This window comes from Salminus brasiliensis, chromosome 24 (assembly GCF_030463535.1).
Source record: "Salminus brasiliensis chromosome 24, fSalBra1.hap2, whole genome shotgun sequence".
In the NCBI taxonomy this organism is placed as follows: domain Eukaryota; kingdom Metazoa; phylum Chordata; class Actinopteri; order Characiformes; family Bryconidae; genus Salminus; species Salminus brasiliensis.
In genome coordinates, this window is record NC_132901.1 from 15621481 (window position 1) to 15646791 (window position 25311).

General features: G+C 39.3%; 1 protein-coding gene across 4 annotated transcripts in view; it reads left to right on the top strand.

Moving 5' to 3' along the window:
- LOC140547057 (glucosidase 2 subunit beta-like) overlaps positions 1-25311 on the top strand; it is a 325295-nt gene that overhangs the window by 149990 nt on the left and 149994 nt on the right. For 2 of the 4 annotated variants that reach the window (XR_011978387.1, XR_011978386.1), the window contains exon 13: positions 9372-9444. Coding sequence is in view for 2 of the 4 variants with exons in the window: in XM_072670576.1 (XP_072526677.1) it covers positions 9372-9443 (72 nt within the window). In the remaining 2 variants the exon portion in view is untranslated. Of the gene's footprint in view, positions 1-9371; positions 9445-25311 lie in introns of those variants that run through there. The other 2 variants (XM_072670576.1, XM_072670575.1) reach the window with 1 other exon arrangement.

Genomic DNA, 25311 nt, shown 5'->3' on the forward strand with positions numbered 1-25311 from the left:
GCCTGATATCCTTCATGGAACTAGCAGTGGTTCCAGACTTGCAATCCTTATATCTGTATGGATTTTTTTACACAGAATCTACACTGTAGATTTGTAGAACTATGGTTCTACAAATTTCTCATGGGTACAACTATGGACACATTGACATGTAATTGCCCATTCAATTGCCCATTTGGATCCAGTAATTGATATTGAAGTTATAAGGGGTGTTTCAGGCCAGTCTGAACAGATCTTATTTATATATTATCGCATTGTTACGCAAAAACCTTGTATCTCCAAAATAGCAATTTTACAGGTTAAAAAAGGTAAACATCTTGACTTTAAATGGAAGGCCATGTGAAAAGATTTTATTCCATATATTGGAGCATTTCTATTGGCCCAGTTATTATGAAACGTTGACAGAATGTAAAAAAACAAATCACATCAGATTCACATTATGTAAAAAAACAAAACATAAAAACACCAATAATGTAGATTCAAAAGTGTCTGTGTGTGATGATGCTATATAGTTGTTAAGTTGACAGTAAAGCATAAAAAAGGGCTAGTTAATTTTAGAAGATGAGGAGCGATAGGAAAAATATTTAGGTATTTTGGCCCTGTAGTGCAGAACATAATATATGAGAAATCAAAAAAAATAACTGCCAGTGGTTCCTGCCCCCCACCCTCCCACACAGACACATTTATATCTTAGAAACAACTCGGCCATGCATTGCTTAGCGTGTATTTAGCGATTACTAATCCTTAGAGTGTAATAAAAGTCACAGAGCACAAGGGGTTAACCACAGAGGAGGAAGGATGGGAACAAGTCAGAAAAATATCTTATTTTGTGTGAAAATATCATTTAAAGATTTACATCTTAGAGTTTAAGAGGAGATTGGATGAGAATTTGTTCAGTTAAAGCAGACGAGAGATTGTCAGTTACAGTCGTATCTAAACGCTCTGCCGGGATCTGTTTGCTTTATAGTACTTTGTGAAGACTTTCAAAAGCAAATTGGCCTGCAAGTCTTGTTTAGCATCATTCAGAGCTTGTTATGTACGAGAAGTGCTCTCCCTCTCTCTCTCCCTCTCCCTCTCTCTCTCTCTCTCTCTCTCTCTCTCTCTCCATCTCTCTTCTAAAGAATCCACATGGTCGTTTCGTTTTTTCTCTGTTCTCTGTGTAGTTGCTGTGGTAAATAACAGCCATCAGTAAACGCTAACTTTTCCTCAAATTCAGATCATTATGAAATATTTGGCCCTATATGGATTGAAAGTTTACAAACTGCTCTTTCCGCACTGTTGCTCCACTTGTTTCAGTAAACTGTGAGTTAGAAATAATTCAATGTGGAACAAAGTAAGAAAGAAAGATGTCAGTCGTAAGTCGACCCCTTACAAAACAAGCCTGGTTTCATCATTAAATGTTACTTTACTGTATTTCACATCTGAAAACATATTTCTAGCTAATGCAGGTAGGGCTGTTTATGCTGAAGGCAGCCTGATCTCCTAGAGACAATGTCCAAGATGGCCATTTTTTTTTAATCATTTTGGAAAACGACTCGCTTCTGCATTGAGAGGAAACGCGACCTTCAGCAGTGAAGACTACAGGTGACTCCTCTTAGAGTCGACTCACAACTGCCAATTAACACCCAGACTACACCTAAACCTAACCTTAACCTACTACTTAACCTACACCATAGGATACGATCAGATAAGTCTAACCATAATCTACATCTTAACCTACTCCTAAATCTACACCTTAATCTACATTTGAACATAACCTTAACCTACACCATAATCTACATCTAAACTCAACCTTAATCTACATCTTAACCTACACCATAAGATACATCTAAGTCTAACCATAATCTACATCTTAACCTACACCTAAATCTACACCTTAATCTATATCTTAACATGCACCTTGATCTACACCTAGACCTAACCTTAACCTACTACTTAACCTACACCATAATCTACAAGTCTAACCTTAATCTAGCATCTACAATCTACACCGAAATATTAATCTAAACCTACACCTTAATCTAACCTTAACATGCACCTTGATTTACACCTAAACTAAACCTAATCTAACCCTAAACCTAACTTTAAGGCTGCCCAGCTCTGGGCCAAGGTTCCTTGGACAGAAGAAACCATGATTAACTTGAGTGAGGAGAAAAATAAATAAAGGGTTAATGAATCAGAGCATAGCACATCTTCTGTTAAACAGGGTGGAGGCACTGTTATGGCATGGGCTACATGGCTACCAGTGGACTTGGAACACTTGGAGTTTATTGATGATATGACTGCTGGTAGGAGTAGCAGGATGTATTCTGAAGTGTTTAGAGCTGTACTTCCTGCTCTGATTCAGTTAAATGCTGCAGTAATGGTAGAAGGATGCTTCATAGTACAGCTGGACAACAACCTGGACAAAACCTACAGAGAAGGCAACTTAGAAGCTTTTCAAGTCAAATAAATGGAAGGAGGAAAGAGATTTCCTGGTGTTTCTGCTGTAAAGCTATTTTATTTTAGCTATTTTTAGCTATCGTCTCTACCGTCTGTATTTTTCTTCTTTCAGTCACATGATGTAAACAAGACGCACAAACAACATCAAACCTTCTAAATCGATACCAAGATTCACTGCCACTGATTGATAATGTCAGTTAGTTGTTGCAGCTCAGATTAAGAGTAACTGGAGACATGTCTGTCTGTCTGTGCATGAGTCACCTTTTCACACAAACAACAACCCACAGAGAGCGGACTAATTGTTCCTTTCCTGCCTTCCAGTTTGTACCAAACACACACACACACACACACACACACACACACACACACACACACACATACAGTCTGTTTCTATTGTTTCTGAAGCCAATACTGCAGGATTAACACTGTCTCAGTTGATACAGGTTCTGTCTGTAGTTTCTATGGAACTGCAGAAGTGTTTGTGATTAAACTCCCACTTTTACACACTTACTGTGTATTTACCTCTTCCCCTGCCCAACAGTTATACTCACCAATATACAGAGAACAGTGATTTAAACCATATCAGACTTTTCCTTACATTTACATTTACATTTAAGGCATTTAGCAGACGCTCTTATCCAGAGCGACTGCTTTGCTTATGCTTTGCTATTTACCCAAGAAAAACCTCAGCTAGTTTGAATAGACTAATAATTCAAAGATCCTCTAAGCTTAGATATTGCTAAACACAAGACAATAAGGTGACCATAGTATTCTGCTATTCGTCCAAGTATTCTCTGAAGAGGTGGGTCTTCAGTCTGCGTTTGAAGACAGCGAGCAACTCCCAAGGGAAGCTCGTTCTACCACTTTGGTACAGGACAGAAAAAAGCCTAGACTCTTGTCTTCCGTGGATTTTGAGGGATGGCGGGTCGAGCCGAGCCGTACTTGAAGCTCGAAGGGCTCTAGGTGCAGATCGGCTTTTGACCATTGCCATCAAGAAGTTCCTTCATTGCAAAATATTGTATTTCCTAAATAGCAACTTTACAGTAAAAGGAAACAACCTTCTTAACTTTCAGTGGAAGTCAGTGTAAACAGATCTGATTCAAGGCATTTTGGAGCATTTCTATTGGTCCATTCATTGTGACATTCTGACACTATGGGCCCTATCTGTGCTCATTGCTATCTTACACCCTGCCAACAATGTTTTCACGCCTTCTGCCTGCGTTGTTTAAATAGCAACGGTGCTTACGAATTTATCTACGCCGGTGGGCATGGTGGTCTCGAAATGAGGTGTGTTTAGGCACATTTCTGGCCTGTTGCTGTCTTGGCAATGGAAAACCAGGTACACCACTGACTGAAAGCAACATAGGCAGACATTAACAGTTAGACGTTCGTTGAATTGTCAACACAGGCACGTGCCCAATGTGCGGACATCCCCTGCTTTGCACCATTGCAATAGCAATCCGCCAAAGTCAGACCACACCTGGTTCTTAACACTAACACCACACTGATTGGTTTATTGCATGTTACGCCCAAAACACACCAATGATTAATTATAAGGCCTAGTGCCTTTTGCGTATATCGAATCACGCAAGACGTTCTTTTCCCATCATTACAATATCAAAGACACACTGAGTGGTGACTCAGTTCTACTAAATCGAACAGAAACACTGACTGTCTGGATACTTATGGACATACAGTTCATGTCAAAATGCTTTGCAAGTAAACTGATGTATGTTAGTGTGTTAATGCACATTCTCCCACCTCCCGTCTACACACACACACACACACCAGCTTTAGTCTTTCTAATATTGTCTGTTCCTTCTGTTCCCATCATCTCTCTCCTTCTGCTGTTTTCCCTCCTTTCTCACTCTCCGTTCTTATCCCTTTGCTCTTTCCTCCTCTGTCATTTTTCTCCTCTGCCTGAGGGCAGGAGAGAATCTGGATCCTCTCGTCCGTTCATTCGTTTGTCTGTTCATTTGACCTTTTCAGAAGCCTCCTTCTCCACCCGTAGCAGAGAGAAGATAGCACAGCAGGTCATGCACTTGAAAACACACACACACACACACACACACACACACACACACAAAAGGACATTAAATAAATAAATAAAATAAATTAAATAAAAGTATATGTGATAATATGGCCCTTATCTATATTATAATAATAGTAATACTGTCTTGTAAAATTGCATGCAAAAGTGATGGCACCCTTGGCGTACTCATACATATTTTGTTCTTGTTTTTGTTTGTTTGTTTGTTTTTGTTTTTTTTCTTTATTGAAAAGAAGTAAACAGAGCCTTTGTAGCGAATCAAACATGAGCAAATTGTGACATTCTGACACTATGGGCCCTATCTTACACCCTGCGCTCATTGCTACCTTACAAGAAGTAAACACAGCCTTTGTAGCTAATCAGACATGAGCAAATCGCAAAGTACTTTGTATTTTGTAATAATTAAATTCATTTAAAAAGTAAATAAATGTAGCTTACATTATTTTATTTATTTATTTATTTGTATTTCTGTGATAAGGTTACAGACCTTGATTAGCAAACAGGACTGTCTCCAACTCAGCTGAATCGAGCCTCCATGTTTTAAAAACTCCTCAAACCTTGTACTTACACTCAAACATGACCGCCATTTCCTCAACTGCCTAAAGATCTTAAAATAAAAGTATATGATAGCAATTTGAAGTCAAGGAAAGTCAATAAGAAGTTACCCAAGCATTTTCAGCTTGTGGTTTCTATCACCGGAATGTTAAGAAATTGTCGTTCAGGAGAACTGTGGAGGTCAAGATCTGGAAGACTCTCAGAGAGAGATGCTGGTAATAATAGCAAACCAAAACCTCTGTATGATGCAGTAAGAGCCTGCATGACAGTTTAGCTGAATACGGACGGTGGTGCACAGTTCTACTCTATACACATGGAAGCAAGAAGGACATTTTACCATTTGGAGTAGAGCTGAAGCCACAGAACCTCTAATCAAACCAGATGAGTTTTAAAAACGAGTGTTGTGGACTGATGAAATCCAAATCGAGCTGTTTGGCTTCAGTCAGCACATTTACAGTTGGGAGGGGAACAAATGCCGGAATTTCATGAAAGGAATAACTTGCCAGTTGTGAAGCATGGGGGTGGATCTATCATGCTGTGATGTTGCCAAGTGAAGGGAAGAACGGATTCCACATAATACAAAATACCACAAATCCCGGATGAAAGCTGAAGCTGAAAAGTAGGATGGCTTCTACAACAGAATGATGATCCAGAGCATACCTGAAAATCCACCATGGATTACAAGGAGATGCAAACTGCAGCGTTTGGAATGGCCCTCACTCTCACCTGACCTAAATATTGTTTGAATAGGCTTTTTGAATAGACCATGACATCTCCGAACTAGAGGCCTTCTTCTTCCTCTTCTGGAAGAAATTCCAACTATACAAATACACAGATAGACTTTTCTTTTCTTTTTTTTACTATAACAGTATGCTTTACACACACACAAACACATTTTTAAATCTCCTTTATAAGCACACACACACACACACACACATGGCTTTTTATTATTGTAATTCAGTGTCATACACTAACACACACACAGGCATTTTGATGAAAGTATCAAACACTAAAAATAAGCTGCTTTACTCACAGTGAGGTCTCCAGGTCCCAGTAAAGTAGTGTGATTCATTCATACACACACACACACATGCAACACTGATGGGTTACCATCTGTTCTTGTGGTCATAGAGTGTTTTGTTGTTCAAGCACCTGCCACACTCTTAATAAAGCATCTAAGACACACACACACATTATTGATGAGCAGTATGAAGAAAACAGGTTTGTCTTTCACTGGTCTGAAAAGGGACAGACTCTATCATCCTTTGTTTTTCAAATACGAGAGGGAGCAAGCAGTGCAATGCATAAAACCAAGCAGCGACAGGTCAGCAGCTTCAGCCATCAGAATGGGGGAAATGTGATCTTAGTGATGTTGAGCGTGGCATGATTGTTGTTGTCAGATGGGCTGATTTGAGTATTTCTAGAACTGCTGATCTCCTTGGATTTCCAGCACGACCGTCTCCAGAGGTTACTCACAATGGTGCAATAAAGGACAGAACATCCAGTGAGCGGCAGTTCTGCAGATGGAAATGCCTCGTTGATGAGAGAGGTCAGTGGAGAATGGGCAGGCTGGTTGGAGCTGACAGAAAGGCTACAGGAACAGCTGCTGGTCAGCAGAAAAGAATCTCAGAATGTACAACGCGTCCAGCCCTGAGACGGATGAGCTACAGCAGCAGGAGAACGCGCCAGGTTCTATGTCTGTCAGCCAAGAGCGTGAAGCTAAGGTTGCAACTGGCACAGAATCACCAAAACTGGACAGTCTGGACAGTAGCCTGATCTGATGAGTCTCAGTTTCTGCTGAAGCAGACAGAAGGTAAAGTCAGAACAGCATGGATCCATGGACCAACCTGCCTTGTGTCGACAGTACAGGCAGGGGGAGGTGGTGTAATGGTGTAGGGAATATTTTCTTGGCACACTTTGAGACTGTTAATACCAGTCAGTCATCGCTTGAATTTGAGTATTTGGCCATCTTCTAGATACCTCCAGCATCACAACGTCACAAAGCAGAAGTCGTCTCGAAATGGTGTTTTTCAGGGGTATTCCCAGTCCCCGGATCTAAATCCAGTAGAATATCTTAAGGATGTGGTAGCATGAAAGTGCGCCTGAAAAATCTACAGGGATCATGTGATGCATGTGTGTCTCAACATGGACTAGAATCTCAAAGCAATGTTTCCAAATTTAAGGAATGTCCAGTATTAGTATATATGTTTCTAATAAAGTGACTGGTCCTATGCAGATGGTGTTGAGTGAGGATGATGGTGCTGTGAGCGTCTGGTTCATAAATGGGTCACAAAGCAGATGTTAACGATTGGCTAAAAGCAGTGACTGCATTTGGACGTGCCGAACGCAATAGTGTGAAGGAGGTAGCTGAATTTGCAGGTCATATGGGTCTACCAGCAGTAAATGTCCTGGTTTAGAAATTGTTGTCAGAATTGTGGCCGAAATAATACATTTTTTGTTGCTCAGTTTAGAGAAGTCTTGGGGTTTTGTTTGTTGGGTTTTGGGGATACTTTCAAGGATTTGTTAGATTTTGGCAGAGTCTTTTATGGGTCTTTTTATGAGTCTTGTTTGCTATGTTTTGGGGAGTCTTTCGTGGTTTTGTTTGCTAGGTTTTTGTGAGTGTTTCATGGTTTTGTTTGCTGGATTTTGGGAAGTCATTCAAGAATTTGTTTGCTAGGATTTTTTAGTGTTTCACGGCTGCAAGAGTCTTGTTGCTCAGTTTAGAGAAGTCTCAGAGTATTGTTTGCTGGGTTTTGGGGATTCTTTCAAGGATTTGTTTGCTAGAATTTGGCAAAGTCGTTCATAGTTTTGTTTGCTAGGTTTTGGGGGAGTCATTTAAGGATTTGTTTGCTAGGTTTTGGGGAGTCTTTCATGGTTTTGTTTGCTAGGTTTTGGGGGAGTCATTCAAGGATTTGTTTGCTAGGTTTTGGGGAGTCGTTCATAGTTTTGTTTGCTAGGTTTTGGGGAAGTCATTTAAGGATTTGTTTGCTAGGTTTTGGGGAGTCTTTCATGGTTTTGTTTGCTAGGTTTTGGGGGAGTCATTCAAGGATTTGTTTGCTAGGTTTTGGGGAGTCTTTCATAGTTTTGTTTGCTAGGTTTTGGGGGAGTCATTTAAGGATTTGTTTGCTAGTTTTTGGGGAGTCTTTCATGGTTTTGTTTGCTAGGTTTTGGGGGAGTCATTCAAGGATTTGTTTGCTAGGTTTTGGGGAGTCTTTCATGGTTTTGTTTGCTAGGTTTTGGGGGAGTCATTCAAGGATTTGTTTGCTAGGTTTTGGCAGTCTTTCGTGGCTGTGTTTGCTAGAATTTGGCAAAGTCTTTCATGGTTTTGTTTGCTAAGCTTTGGGGGAGTCATTCAAGGTTGTGTTTGCTAGGTTTTTGATAGTTTTTCAATATTTAGTTTGCTAGTTTTTGAGAGTCATTTAAGGTTTTGTTTGCTAGGTTGTTGAGAGTCTTTTGGACTTTTGCCTTTCAGGTTTTGGGGAAGTCTTACAAGGTTTCGTTTGCTAGGATTTGGGGAGGATTTTTTCGTGTTTTGAAAGAGTCTTTGGGGATTCTGTTTGCTAGGTTTGGGGGGAGTCTTGTGTATTTGGTTAGTGTTTAGGGGGAGTGTTTTTACCAGTTACTTCTGCCAGTGCTTTCAAATAAGAACATGTTTGAGGCTCTGCGCTCTCTGCTTACTTTAAATGTCAAACAGACGAATGTGTGTGTATGTAAGCGGTGCGCAAAGTGTGTATATGTGTTAGACAACATGTGGTAAATGTGCCTGAGGGAAGTCTTCTGAGTGTGTGTGTGTGTGTGTGTGTGTGAAGATTTTAAGTAGGTTGCAAACAACTAACTACAGATATCCTAGGCCTCTGTCCATCTTCCAGTGGCTTCCTTCCTTCCTTCCCTACACACACACACACTTAGCCTCTCTCTCATTCCCTCTTCCTCTGATGTTAATGTTCTTGCTTTCATCTTGCTATCCTCCCTTAAACTGTGTTCTGTGTTTCTCTCTTAACCCTGTTCATCCCTCCTTTTCTCTCTCCTTATCCACAGTGTTTCCCTTTTTTGTGGGGCTGTTCAAAATGTACTTCAAATGTCACAGAACGAAAGCTGACTGTTTCTCCGTAGAACATTAATCTGATGAAGCCAGATGTTTTATTTTTTAATGTTTAGCAATGCTAATCACTGTTCCTAATCACAATTTCCTGTTTATTATGTGGTGCGGCTTTGCTTGTTTATTTATTACTTTGGGTTAAAATATTGTATCTTGTATCAATGTATCTCTCTCTCTCTCTCTCTCTCTCTCTCTCTCTCTCTCTCTCTCTCGCTCTCTCTCTCTCAGGTACATGTATACTCTCTGTCCCTTCAGTCAGGTCACTCAGAAGAACAGTGCAGGATTAGAGGTCATGTTGGGGTAAGTGTTCTTTAATCCTTTGTTAATCCTTTGTTTATGTGTTCTCTTGTCTTGCTTTAGCTCCTTTAACTTGCTGATTTAGGAAGAGATGCATTAAAGAGTAGTTACTGAATTATCTTTGACAGCTCAAGCACATATTTGTGGTTATATATGTGGTTGGTGTGGCACAACAGATAACACCACTACCTGCCAGTGAGCTACCACACCATGTTGGAGACTGGGGTTTGATTCCCGGTCTGTGCTACACCAATAAGAGTCATTGGGCATAACTCCTAACGGTAGGTTGGCCTACTGTCTTTGTAATACGAGTAAGCTTGTAAGTCACTCTGGATAAGAGTGTCAGCTAAATGTCGCGAATGTATATCTTTTCTATAGAAAATACAAAACAAAAAGAGTAGGGTTCTGTATGTGTGCAATTATTTATTTATTTATTACAGTCATATAAAATTTGGGCTCCCCATCACTTTTTAACATTAAAACTTCATTTTAACTATTGAGAGATGAGGGTGATACAACTAAACTAATAAAACTGAAAATATTTAAAAATAATTTGTAAAATGTAATTATTAAAATACTGTATTCGTGTGAGGAGAAAGTTAGGACAGCTCTGCATTCATTACTACTTCAAATGTCTAAAATTAGAATTGGGTGCAGCACATGATGCGCAGATGATTAGAACATCATTAGAGATGATGATGAGGAGCCTGTCTTATTTAAAGCTCAGACACTTAGTTACACAGTTAGTTTGCTCTTGATTATTGAAGTGAGCGGTATCACCATGATCAGATCGAGGCCTTCAGGTTGTAGATGCAGATGAGCCTGGGAGAGGATTTCAAAAGAACTCAGAACAATGAGAAATCAGCCATTTCACTGTCCGCTAAATAATTTACAAGTGAAGCAACTGCATGGACAGGTCAGGCCGCCCTGGCAGGTTCAGCCCAACAGCTGTGTAACTTGTGTTCTTACAGCAAGTGTAAAGAAGTCTCCAACAATCCTAAAAATGTCATCATGCCGAATTACAGCCTCTACCATCGGAGAGTAGTTGTGCAAGAGGGAGAAACTGTGGTAAAATGCATTACAGCAAAACTAAAGGTGTTAAAGAACCTCTGAACAAAGACCAGGAACACTTGAACACTGTGCTTTGGACAGAAGAATATTGAGTCTTACCCTGATGCTTTTTTGTCTTGTTTGTTTGTTTGTTGTGACGGGGTTTCCTATCATGAAAATCAAACTTGCTACTCTTTCTGATGGTGGATGCAGTACTTCAACACATCAGCTGTGGTGAGAGCTACCCATAGGTCCTGTGATGATATTTTAGGATTGTTTGAGACTCTTTACATATCTTGCAATCCGTTCTTGGGCAGAACTTGCTAGGACGGCCTGACCTGGCCATGTTGTCAGTAGTTTTACATGTAAATTAAGTTTGCGGACAGTAGAATGGCTGATTAATGGCTTATTAAACCCCTTTCCCAGACTCATATGCTTCTACAACCTTCTTTCTGAAGGCCTCACAGAGAGCTCTTTGGATCTGACCATGGTAATCCCGCTCAGCTCTAATCATCTGCCGCTGATGTGCTGCCCCTTATTCTAATTGTAGGTGTTTTAAGCAATAACAAATGTGGGGGGTGTCCTAACTTTCTCCTCTCAAGAAAACTGGATCCATACATTACACTGCTGCTTTCTGCAGTAACCCACCAGGTCCCTTACCTGTTGCATCAACACACTTTTCAAGTAAGAAAGAAAGTACAGAAGGAAGGAAATAAAGATGGAAAAGAAGAGAGACAGAGGGTGAAAGTCAAGAAGGAAGAAAGGAAGGAAGGTAAGAAAGAGATGAAGAAAGGAAGTGAAGGAAGGAAAGTCAGGAGGGATGGAAAGAAGGAAAGGAAGGAAGAAAGGGAGAAATTAAAGAAGGAAGGAAGTGAAGGAAGGAAGGAAGAAATGAAGGAAGGAAGTGAAGGAAGGAAGAAATGAAGGAAGGAAGAAATGAAGGAAGGAAGTGAAGGAAGGAAGAAATGAAGGAAGGAAGAAATGAAGGAAGGAAGGAAGGGAAGGAAGGAATGAAGGAAGGAAGGGAAGGAGACAAGGAAATGAAGAAAGGTAAAAAGGAAGAAAGAAATCAAGGAAGGAAGGAAGGGAAGTCATGAGGGATGGAAAGAAGGAAAGGAAGGAAGGAAAGAAGGAAGAAAGAAAGGATGGAATAAATGAAGGAAGTGAAGGAAGGAAGGAAGGAAGGAAATGAAGAAAGGAAAAAAGGAAGAAAGAAATCAAGGAAGGAAGGAAGGGAAGTCAGGAGGGATGGAAAGAAGGAAAGGAAGGAAGGACGTGAAGGAAGGAATAAAGGAAGGAATGAAGGAAGTGAAGGAAGTGAATGAAGGAATGAAGAAACTGTGTTGTTACTGTCATAATCACGATTAGCGACTCGTCCTCATCTAGCCTGAAGTGCCATTGCTGAGCAGTAACGTCAACAAGTTGACATGTCAACTCTGATCACACTTTGGTTTCAGTGAAAGTGCACAAAAGAAAAAATCAGGCTTCACGATGCTGGGATTAGGGGAGGGCTTTGGAGATTTTGGGGTGAGCGGTTTAGGGTTCTGTTTGCTAGCCTCTTTTGTGTGGAATTTAAAAGTCCTTTGGGTTTTTGCTGGATTTAAGGGAAGTTACTGTCACTTTCGCACAGTTTAGAGGAGTCTGGAGGTTTTGTTTGCTGGGTTTCGGAGTAGTCTTTCAGGGTTCTGTTTGTTGGGTTTTGGAGAAGGCTTTGGAGGTTTTATTTGCTAGTCCTTGGGGATTCTGTGTGCTGGGTTTTGAGGGTGTTTCCTGTGAAAAAGCACAGACAAATTCATTCCAGGCTAGATTTAGATGCTGCCGCTGTGTTTAGCTGTAGTGTGGCTGAACGTTTTTCAGAATGAAAACAGCTGAGTTCTGCTGTACTATGTAGTCACTCTGCGCCTTATAACACTCATCTAACTTGATTGCTTTACACACACACACACACAGAGGACTGCGAAGCTTTATGGCTGATGAGGTTGGCCTCAGTTTAAATCTGTCTGAAAGTGTGAAAAACTTCTTAATCTCTTTCCTCATTCTTCTGTAACCTTGGCGACACTTTGTCCTCAAGTTGATGGCAGCTAATTATGGGATGTCACTCAATGGCGCTGCTATTCAGTCTCATTACCCTATTGCTCTTGCTCTCTTGTGCACACACACACACCCATACACACACAGGCTTCATAACACATGGTTCTTGCATTCTATATATATATATATATATATATATATATATATATATATATATATAGACACACACACACTCTCTCTCTCTCACACACACACACACACTACATTAATATCAGTAGGTTTTTCTACAATAAGACTCTGCATGTCTTTTTCTAATAACTTATTGGTGTCATTCCTTTTTGATACTCATCAGATAAACCATGCAGGCCCCTCTCTTTATCCAGCGGTGCTCTTGAAAGGGCAAACGATCACCACTGTTAGTCTCACAAGACTGACTGCTGCCTGCTTTTCCGGAGATTCCAGTTCCTTCATTGAAGGACGTTTTACTTTGAGAGGACAGGATCAGTTCTGTTTTCTGTGATGCCTGGGGGTAGGAGTGACAGAAACCAGACTGAAGTGAAACCCCCCTTAATGAATATATCATGTGTCAAATAAAGCTGTTGTATATATTTTAAAGTATATTCTAAATGTGTGATACATTTTCCCATCCAGCTCTGACTACATCTACATACTCTGAAAAACTCATTGTCATAGTTAGGAGCAGAAAACTGAAGTATTTAGCTTCCTAAATAAACGTTGGTGAGTGAAAGTGCAGAAAATACATGGCAAAACAGGTAGCTATTCAGAATATAATGGTCCATGTAAAGGTGCACATATTTGTCACTGTATAGTGTACACTGCCCAGCGAAATGTGTCCTCCGCATTTAACCCATCTGTGGTAGTGAACACACAGACACACACTAGTGAACTAGGGGCAGTGAGTACACACACACCCAGAGTGGGCAGCCAACTCCAGCGCCCGGGGAGCAGAGAAGGTAAAGGGCCTTGCTCAAGGGCCAAACAGTGGCAGCTTGCTGAGCCCGGGTAGCGAACCACCACTGCCCTACCACTGCATGTCCACTGTGCACAAGTTTACTAGCCGAGATTAGTAGGATAATAGGTAATAGAGGTAGGAAGAGCAAGAATACCCTGCTGAAAAACACTGGTCTTCCAGTATGACCAGCTTGACAACTGAAAGCTAAGACCAGTTAACCAGCTGGCTTACCAGCATAGGGTATGTTTTCACCTGAATGACCAGCTTTTCAACCACCTTGACTATCTGACCAGCTTAGACCTGATCTGAAACCAGCTACCAGCAAAAACCGGTCTGTAGCTTTTATCAGGGAAGCTGCTACAGTTTTTAGCTACACTCTATACTTTAGTCCATGTCTATGGACTAAACAACTGTGTGTCAGATATAGTCAGAAACCTCATAAGCAAGTCTATTTGAGATTACTGAAAAGACTTTACTTTCAGGATTTAAGCCTGCGGTTAGCACCATGCTAAATGGTGGGTTATAAGCCTCCATTACTTGTTAGCTACATGAGCCTTGTATCTCCAGCATGAAAACTAGATAAATGGGTTGGATTTTGGGGGTGGGGTGGAGTGGAGGGCGACTGATGGCATTTGGAATCTAACCCAGACTAACTAATTGGTACAGCTTCATCTTCAGCTGTCTTTAGCTGCAGTCCAGAATCTCTGTTCACTTTCCTGTCAGTAATTTAAAGTAAGAGTAGGGAGAACCCTACTGGTAAACCGTCATAAAGAGCAAGTAGCCAATTCGAGCCAATGTGAGCCAAACCCTGTTGATGAAGGTCAGTTTAGGCTGGTAGACCAGCATGAGCAGCCTGACTATGCTGGTCTACTAGTATGAGCAGCTTGACCAAACTATATAACCAGTTTAATTGGCTGGCCTACCAACATAAGGTATGTTTTCACCTGGATGGCCAGCTGTTCAACCTCCAAGGACAAGCTACCAGTAAAAACTGGCCTTGGGCTGGATTTTTTAGCAGGGAAGCTGCTACAGTTTAGCTCTGCTCCCTACTTTTTTTAGTCAATGTTTATAGACAACAGTGTGTTACAGAATGCCCTAAAAGCAAAAAAAGCAGCTGATTAAATTTATGAACTAACCCAGACTGACTAATATGCTGTAAACTCATCTTCAATTGTTTCTTTAGCTGCAGTCCAGAATCTCTGTTCACTTTCTTGATGATAATTTGCAAGAGTAGGGGGAGAACTATAATGTATTACTTTCAGAAGCAAGAGAAAATAAGTAGTGATATGGTTTAAATGTCCAAGTGTCCACTGTTAGCTGAGATTTAGCCTCCATTGACTTTAAGCCAGGGCCACAAAAGTAAAATATGTGGCAGTGATGCTGATGACAAGACAAGACAACAAGCCAACCATATACACCATTTGTGAACACACACATTCACACCAGTGAAACACACACAGTGGACAGTGAGCAGCCAGCTTGCTCAGCCCGGGTATGGAACCCACAACTCTCTCATCAAAAGCCCGGAGCTCTAACCACTGAGCCACCGCTGCCCCGGGGTGACATGAGACTTGCAGCATTGAGAAAATAGTGGCTTCAACTTCATGCATATTCTGAGCAACAGCAATGTAGCACTGACCCGTCAGCCATGGCAACTTTCCACTCTCCATATGTGACAACGGTAGACCTACACTGTTTTATCTGAATTGAGCAAATGCAAAATTGCAGTCGCTGCTCTCTTCTTTCTCCAGCTTATTTAGATCACTTCATTTATGTATACAAGTGCAGTTTGATTAGAGCAGAGTGAAAATGGCCTCTTTGAGTGACTTGATATAAATAGACAGACTTTAAACTGTCACTCATTTAACTACACATTGCTCTGTCATACTACATACACAGAAATCTTAAATTCATGAGGCCTGCTTTGCAAACCATTTTTGAGAACAGATGGTTTTGCATAAAAAATGAAATTGATGAAATTCACGATTTCATGATTGACATGTGGTTTCAGACTCGCTTGGTGCATGGCACTGGCCAAGAGAGCTAAGTGCAGTAGACATGTGCGATGTCAGAGTGTAACAGAACTACCATAAATGTGTCCATCTTATGGCCAGAAGCAGACTGACCAAACACATGCATCGTTCCTTACAAACCAAGCAGGTTATTTGTGTATTTAGATTTTGAGCAACTGCACTATCAGTGCTTTTGCACACAGCTTAGATGGCTTGAAGGCTGTTATACATAATAAAGTCCACAGTGATTGGTAACATTAAAAAAAAAATTTGAGAGGACATTAGGGGTGGGTAATATGATGATATTTCATTGAATATTGATAAGTTTTGTTAGCATAATACACAATGTGCTTATAGAACACTGACCAAGGGTATCTTTTATTACAGGGAGTGTAATTAGTGCTGTTTAATTGGATGGAGAAGAAAAAACAATTCTTAGTATGGGAGAGTATTTTGGTAGCAGCACTACTGATCAGTTTTGTATGCATGCTAAAATATTGCAATAAATATTGTGCATTGTGAATATTGTGATATAGCATTTTTACCATATCACCCAGACCTAGAGTGCATATACTGTCTCATTTTCACCTTGTATTTATTTATTTGTCCAAATGAATCGTATTCCTTATAAAACAACCTTTAGGAATGTCCAGAAAAAGGGCTGACAGGCCAAAAGAGCCGAAGTGTATCATAGATGCGTCTGATTTTCAGTGTGGGTAATTCAGGGGGCGGAGCATCTTTAAAACTGCTTCTCTGTTGACATTTCTAAAGGGTCTCTGGGGTAAAACCCCACCACAGCCATCAAACCAGCCACAACCTCCAGGGCTGAGGGGGTAAAATAGCCTCAGGGGAAATCTCCCTAGCTCTCTCTTTTTTGCATTCTCCCTCTAATACTGCCTTAAAGAGCCTTTTGAGGGAGCAGCATTTAAAAGCATTACATTTTTTGCTTAACATTAACGCTGTTTAGTCTTGTGGATGAGGGTAGTGAATATGATTATTACTTCAGGATCGTGTTATGGTGTGTATGTGAATATGAATGTACTATATGAATGTGAGTGTGTGCGTGTGTGTGTGTGTCTGTTAGAGGGAACATTAAAATGAATCATCGTCTCTGAGGTGGGAATAAAGTTCATTTTTTATCCGGACACCTCATCCGTCATGCTGGGCTAGGGAAGCGTTTGGCCAGTGATATTAATCTGCAGTGGAGACAGTCCTTTCCCCAGAGTGTGTGTGTGGGGGTTTTTGGGGTGTCCGATTTAAACACCCACATTTATCACACACGCATCAGCAGTTCACAACGTAAATAAATTGATGAATTAATACGTAATCAAATAAATAAATAGCAAGGACAAACAGTGTCGCGGCTTCAAATCCCCACACTTCCACTGCTGTACATTAGCACTGCACCCAGCTTGACCACACATTCACTATACACAGATCCACCGTAACATTAGAACCACCTACCTACTATTGTGTGGGTCTGTCCTGGAGCATCTGGCACCACAACGTTAGCAGCAGATCCTTGATGTCATGTCCAGATGGGCTTGCCTTTGCTCCCTACTTAAATCAGTGAGCCCTGGGCGCCCATGACTATGCCACCGGTTCACTGGTTGTCCTTCCTTGGACCACTTTTTTGGTAGGTGCTGACCACTGCGCACCACTGCACACGCAAAAAGACCTGCTTCTTCAGAGATGCTCTGATCCAGTCATCTAGCCATCACAGTTTAGCCCTCATCAAAGACACCCAGATCTGTATGCCTGCACAGAGCTCTTTGGATGATGAAATATGATGAGTGCTATCATAATGTAAAGTATGCCAAGTAAGCAAACCTACAGTACCCTTGACAGTTCACATACAGTATACCACTTGTCATTATATCTCCCATCCAAATAAATGGGATATGTGAAGTCTGTGTCATGTTACGAGCTGCAGAAGTCTGCAGTTAATCTGAAGAGCAGCTATAAAAGGCCAGAATTCACCATGCTAACATAAAGCTAATTACTGGCTGTCTCTGGTGTAGCCATATTGACTTCCTCTCTACTGTGCAAAGCTGGACAAATACAAGAAGCTGTTGAAGGACTTGGTGTAAATGGAATCCTTCACCGCAGCTTAATGTCAGTAAAACTAAGGACATGGTGGAGGGCCTCTGGCCAGGGCTACATTTCCTAACCTGCTGCTGTTATGTCACTCACCTTCATTATGTACTTTAGGCTGAAAACACTGCTGCTGCTCCTAGTCATGACTGAGCATTAATCTACCGCCAGCAATCCCGCTCGAAGCCAATTGCTGCTCTCTTGTAAATGTTATGTAAATAAATTAATATATGGAATTATCTGTTTCTGTATTGATGACTAATAAAATGATCTAAGATCTGATCATTATCTAAGTCATAGTTTTACAGTCTAACTAAACTAATAACACAACAGTTGCGCAGTTCATCAGTTTTATTCAATGCAGTGAACATCCCTCAGTGTAGGCTAGAAAAAGTAAGTGAACCCCTGAATTCAGCAGGAGTCGTCTCTAGCTGAAAAACGGGGTGGAATTTTAGACCATTCCCATCTCCCAGCAAATGTGCTTTAGTTCATCAATATTTCTGAGATGGTTTGAGGGCAAATCAGAGTGAACCGCGCACAGTGCAGCTTGATTTAGCTTGATGTCAGTGTGTCTTTGCTGTCGTAACAACGGGAAATGTATGCCTTGCGTGTCTCAAAACTCGCAAAAGGCATGTACTAAGTCTCTTAATTAATCATGGGTGTGTTTTGGGCGTAACGTACAATAAACCAATCAGCGTGTCACTTGCCATTCACTTCAAGAGTCAGGTGCGGTCTGACTTTGGAGGGTTGTTATTTAAGTGGCGCAAAGCCGGGGATGTACACGCGCTGGGCACACGCCTGTGTTGACAATTCACTGCCAAGATAGTAATGAAAGTCTGACTGTTGACGTCTGCCTAGGTTGTTTTCAGTCAGTGGTGCACCTGTGTTTTACGTTGCTAAGATGGAGATATGCCAGAAATTCACCTGAACACACATCATTACAGGACCACCACACCCATCAGCGTAGATATATTCACAAGCACTATTGCTATTCAAACAACGAAGGCGGGAGGCGTGAAAATAGACTGTTGGTGGGGTGTAAGATAGCAATGAGCATCAGAGCATGCATTGTGCAGGGTGTAAGATAGGACCCATAGTGTTGTGTATGTGTGCTGAAAAGTTCGACTTTTATCTTATCCGTTCATCGAACATTTTAGCCAAAGCACTTTGGAACATTCAGGTGGCCTCAGACAAATTTGAGACGGACCTATTTTTTTTCGATTTCCTTCACGGTGTTCCTCCATGAACACAATTTTTCCTTATAGTGGACATGTGAGTCTTCCATAGATCTTTAGCTGTTGCCCTTCTCAAGTTCCTTCTCAACTCTTTTAGGATTGTCTGTTGTGTTCTGTTGGAGTCATCTTAACAGGACACCCACTCCTAGGAAGAATAGCAGCGGTCCTGAATTTTCTCAATTTTTAGACGTAGATTGTTGTACATACAGGTAAAAGCAATGCTTTTGTAGCTTTTACAACTTCATGTGTCTGTATAACATCTTCAAGATCTTCTAAAAGTTGTTTACATCATGGTTTACACTGGTAACCAGGCTTTGTGTGTCTCTAGGTAATGGGTGAAGCACAATACTGTTTGCCAGTAACTCCTGGAGAATTCATTAACACGATCACTTACTTTTTCTAGCCTGCACTGTAGCTGTTTACTCAACCATACAACTCTTTATGTGTTATTAATGTAGTTAGATTGTGTTTGTCTATAACTGTGACTTAACGACTAACGATCCAACCACATTTTTATTAGTAATCAGTGCAGGAGTCCAGATCATTCCAAAGGGTAAACTTACTTTTTTCTTGCAATGTTTAAGTGAGGGAAATCCAATAAAATGATCAGTGAGTGGAAGCACAAGACAGGGGTTTCTAATAAATTGGCCAGTGAGTGGAAGCACAAGACAGGGGTTTCTAATAAATTGGCCAGTGAGTGGAGGCACAAGGTAGGGGTTTCTAATAAAGTGGCCATTGAGTGGAGACACAAGGTAGGGGTTTCTAATAAAGTGGCCAGTGAGTGGAAGCCCGAGGTAGGGGTTTCTAATAAAGTGTTCAGTGACAGGAGGCATGAGGTAGGGGTTTCTAATAAAGTGGCCAGTGAGAAGACACAAGGTAGAGGTTTTCATAATCATAATCAAGTACAAACCAATATATATATATATATGTGTGTGTGTGTGTGTGTGTGTGTGTGTGTGTGTGTGTGTAATGTACATTGTGGCAATACTGCAATGTGTCATAATGATAATAGAGGAGGTAGAACATAGTCGCCGCCTATTCCTGACACACTCGTCAATCTCCATAATGCTACACATGGGTACACGGACATACACACATACACACACACACACACACACACACACACACACACACACACCAGAGACTGTTAACCTACAGAAATGCAGCTTCTGGAGAAAAAGAAGGTGTGAAAAACAAATGAATTGATGTACAGCTGCCTGTTTTCCCTTTCTCTGCTGGCAGATATCTCTGGAGATAGTACCGCACTACGGTTAGACCAAACAAAACACACACACACACACACACACACACACACACACACACACACACACACACACAGTGTCGATGTACGTGTCACTCGTGTTGATAGATTGGGCCTCACAGCAGTCTTACCTAAGCATGATGCTAAAGACAGTGGCTTAAAAGCTGTGGATAAGCATCTGCCTCCTGCTTACTAGCCATCTTTTACTGATATTATGTATATAAGTGCTTAGACAAGCACACACACACATATAATACAGCGCTGCAGTATTTTACTGTCACACTTCAGATAGAGTGTCCACTAGAAACAAATATTTTAACCCTTCCTAATTCCTGTGATAAAAGCATGCTGGAATGTTATATAAATGTTCTTACTTTTATTAAAATAGTGATTTTTCTTGGTGTTTAGGTTTTTGCCTAATTCATTAACAGGATTCACTTACATTTTCTAGCCTGCACTGTAGCTGTTTACTCAACAGTACAACCCATTGTGTGTTATTAATGTAGTTAGATTGTGTTTGTCTATAATTGTGACTTAGATAATGATCAGACCACATTTTAGTAGTAATCAATGCAGGAGCCCAGGTCATTCACTTTTTCTTGTAACCATAAAAGGTAGGGTCATCCGAAAAAATTACCAATGAGTAAAATCACAAGGTAATTGTTTCTGTAACACTTTATTTGGATAAGACACTTTAAATCTAGATATTTAACTTAAGTTTAACTTAAATTTGTTTCAATATCTATTACATTCATCTTATTCTTTCATAACTCTAAACCTCACCCTACCCTTAATCTTAACCCAATAATTTGAACTCTTACCCTGGTCCTAAACCTAATACCGATCATAGTCCTAATTCTAAACCTAACACTGGTAAGATTCAACACTTAGTTGGAGTTTCACTTAGTTTGTTCATTTGAGCATCTGTAGATAATGTGTAAGATGACTAGGTGTACTATTCAAATACAGTGAGAATGGTGGACTTTTCTTGGTGTTTAGGTTGCTTCAGTCATGCATCTGTGTGGTTTAGGTTTGGCTTGACTTGATTAGTGATTCATTTACATTGATTTATTGATTGTTAGTGTAGTTTGTTTACTGATTTTCTTTAGTTTTAGGTGGATTGAGTTGATTTGTCTTTACATTTTAAGTTCATTTAAGGATTTATATTTGTATTTTAAGTTGATTGAGTGTTTTGTCTTTGTGTTCTAGATTAATTTAGTGATTTACTTTTGTGTTTTTGGTTAGTTTAGTGACATTTGTCTTTGAGGTCAATTATTTGCTTTTGAGGTTTATTGTTTGCTTTTGATGTTAATTGTTGAATTGGGGATTTTATCTTAACGTTTTAGGTTGATTTAATGATTTTATTTGCATTTTAAATTGATTTAGTGATTTAGCTGTGTTTTAGATTTGTTTGGTGGTTTACTATTGCTTTTTCAGGTTGATTATGATGAGTGTTTGTGTTTAAGTTTTAATTAGTGATTTTCTTTTATGATTTATGTTGATTTATTGACTTTTCTTTGCATTTTAGGTTAATTTTATTATTTATCTTAGTGTTTTAGGTTAAATTAGTGATTTTCTTTTATGATTTATGTTGATTTACCAATTTTCTTTGCATTTTTAGGGTTGCTTGTTGATTTATGTTTGTGTTTTAGGTTGATTTGGTGATTTATTTGAGCCTTTTTTGTCTGGGTTAGGTGATTTCAAGATGAATAAGTTTAGATGTCAGTGTAGTTGAATATTAGGACCTGCACCGTCAGGCCTGTAGCAATAGCATTTTTAAGGTTCTTTCTGGGTGGGGTGATAAGAGGCTTTTTGCAGCCAGCTCTTTTTGGACCATTCCTTTGCTATTTCTGTTACTAGCAGCTAAACACACAGAGCTCAGAGTGCTTTTTGGATGGTGTCCACTAGCCCTGTAGCGAGCTGTGCCATTTGAAATATTCATGGCTGCTGTTAGGGACTTGGCTGGGCTAGTGCTAGATGGTAGAGTTGCTGCTTTCCCCAGCCACAGCGACTCCTATCACTGACGTCAGTTCTATTTTGGTGAAGGCTAAAGCGGAAGGGCGGGGGGGGGGGGGGGGGGGGGGGGGTTGGTATGCAGAATCCTGTTTTACAACATGACGTCATTTACTGTCAATATTGCTGACATCACAAACATTTATTCTTGGTTTTAATAGAACCTGATTCTGGAAACTAAAGTTATTAGTGCTTGAATCTGGATACTAATGTTATTAGAACTTCATTCTGAATACTAAAGTTAGTAGTGCTTGATTCTGGATACTAATGTTACTAGAACTTCATTCTGGAAACTAAAGTTATTAGAACTTCATTCTGCATATTAAAGTTATTAGAACTTTATTCTGCATATTAATGTTATTAGAACTTCATTCTGGATATTAATGTTATTAGAACTTCATTCTGGATATTAATGTTATTAGAACTTAATTCCATTACACTCATGAACAGCTGAACGTTACAACACTACTTTCTGAATACAGTCTACTACATACATACATCCTATCCAGATGTTCTCTCACTCTCCTTTCTCTGTACTGCACCTCTGATAGTGTCTCAGAACAATCTGTACTGCTGTCTCAACCAGTGACTCCTCTGTTCTCCATATTTATATCTATTTAATCCAGTCTGCACTGTTCTTTACTGCTGTACTTAGCACTTTACTTTAAATATACAACTCTGCACATGTTAAGTTTACAGGTGTGTCTGTGCGTGTATGTCACTGTGTGTGTGTGTGTGTTTGTGTGAAGGTTGGGTGTGTTTGTTACTTCTGTAATGTCAGTTATCGTGCACTGTGAGCTACTGTAACCAAAAACAAATTCCTTGTATGTGTAAGCATACTTGGCCAATAAAGTCCGATTCTGATTCTGATTCTGGATACTAATGTTATTAGAACTTCATTTTGGATATTAATGTTATTAGAACTTCATTTTGGATATTAATGTTATTAGAACTTTATTCTAGAAACTAATGTTATTAGAACTTCATTCTGGAAACTAAAGTTATTAGAACTTCATTCTGCATATCAATGTTATTAGAACTTCATTCTGGATATTAATGTTATTAGAACTTCATTCTGGAAACTAAAGTTATTAGAACTTCATTCTGGATATTAATGTTATTGGAACTTCATTCTGGATATTAATGTTATTAAAACTTTATTCTAGAAACTAATGTTATTAGAACTTCATTCTGGAAACTAAAGTTATTAGATTTTCATTCTGCATATCAATGTTATTAGAACTTCATTCTGGATACTAATGTTATTAGAACTTCATTCTGGATATTAATGTTATTAGAACTTAATTTTGGATATTAATGTTATTAGAACTTCATTCTGGTTATTAATGTTATTAAAACTTTATTCTAGAAACTAATGTTATTAGAACTTCATTCTGGAAACTAATGTTATTAGAACTTCATTCTGGATATTAATGTTATTAGAACTTCATTCTGGAAACTAAAGTTATTAGATTTTCATTCTGCATATCAATGTTATTATAACTTCATTCTGGATATTAATGCTATTAGAACTTAATTCTGGATATTAAAGTTATTAGAACTTAATTCTGGATACTAATGTTATTAGAACTTCATTCTGGATATTAATGTTATTAGAACTTCATTCTGGAAACTAAAGTTATTAGATTTTCATTCTGCATATCAATGTTATTAGAACTTTATTCTGGATATTAATGCTATTAGAACTTAATTCTGGATATTAATGTTATTAGAACTTAATTCTGGATACTAATGTTATTAGAACTTCATTCTGGATATTAAAGTTAATAGAACTTCATTTTGGATATTAATGTTATTAGAACTTTATTCTGAATATTAATGTTATTAGAACTTAATTCTGGATACTAATGTTATTAGAACTTCATTCTGGATATTAAAGTTAATAGAACTTCATTCTGGATGCTAATGTTATTAGAACTTCATTTTGGATACGAAAGTTATTAGAACTTCATTCTGGAAACGAAAGTTATTAGAACTTCATTCTGGAAACTAAAGTTATTAGAACTTCATTCTGGAAACTAAAGTTATTAGAACTTCATTCTGGAAACTAAAGTTATTAGAACTTCATTCTGGAAACTAAAGTTATTAGAACTTCATTCTGGAAACTAAAGTTATTAGAACTTCATTCTGGATATTAATGTTATTAGGACTTCATTCTGGATACTAAAGTTATTAGATTTTCATTCTGCATATCAATGTTATTAGAACTTCATTCTGGATATTAATGCTATTAGAACTTAATTCTGGATATTAATGTTATTAGAACTTAATTCTGGATACTAATGTTATTAGAACTTCATTCTGGATATTAAAGTTAATAGAACTTCATTTTGGATATTAATGTTATTCGAACTTCATTCTGGATATTAATGTTATGCAAGCAGCAGGGGGCAGTTTGGCACATAGTGGAGAGAAAAGAGACTGCAGTACTGATCAGGAACCTGTTAACAGAGAGCAGTACAGTCCAAACGGGTTAGTGTTCATATAAGCTACATCAGCAAGGGGAACAGTGCAGTACAGTGCATACTAGATATGAATGTCATTAGACCTTCAGTCTAGAAAAAAAGGGCTATTAGAACGTCATTCCTAATATTCTACAACTTTCTGTCGTTTCAAAATCATCCAAGCATCGTTCTGCACTCTAACATTTTGCAGTTATCAATAACTGACTGGCTCCTGTAAGTCCATACTAAATGAACAGTGCTAAACCTCACAGCTCTGACTCAGTCAATGAGAACATTAACTCTATTGGCTGTGACCGCTGTGATGAGAGTATTTTAAAGGCAAAGAAAACACACAGGCACACACACACGCAAATTATACGACTTGGCTCCTAAAGGTTAAAGGTCAGAGAGAGTGACCCAGTAATACTGAGCCATCTGTCGCAGCCAATAGTGATTTAACAGTCATGTGTGTGTGTGTGTGTGGTGTATATGTGTTTCCTTCCCTATCCACACATATAAGCGGCTGACCAATACTCCACCTGATAAAAGACTAACGATAAAGTCAGTTACCAAACAAAGCCATTCAGAGTGTCATTCACTCCCATTCACTCAGTACACACACATATACACACACACACACACACACACACACACACAAAACACACCTTTCATTCGCCTTTCCTGAGAGATGACTTCACTATCAGGGCCGAACATGCCGTATTATTAATAGAGAGTGA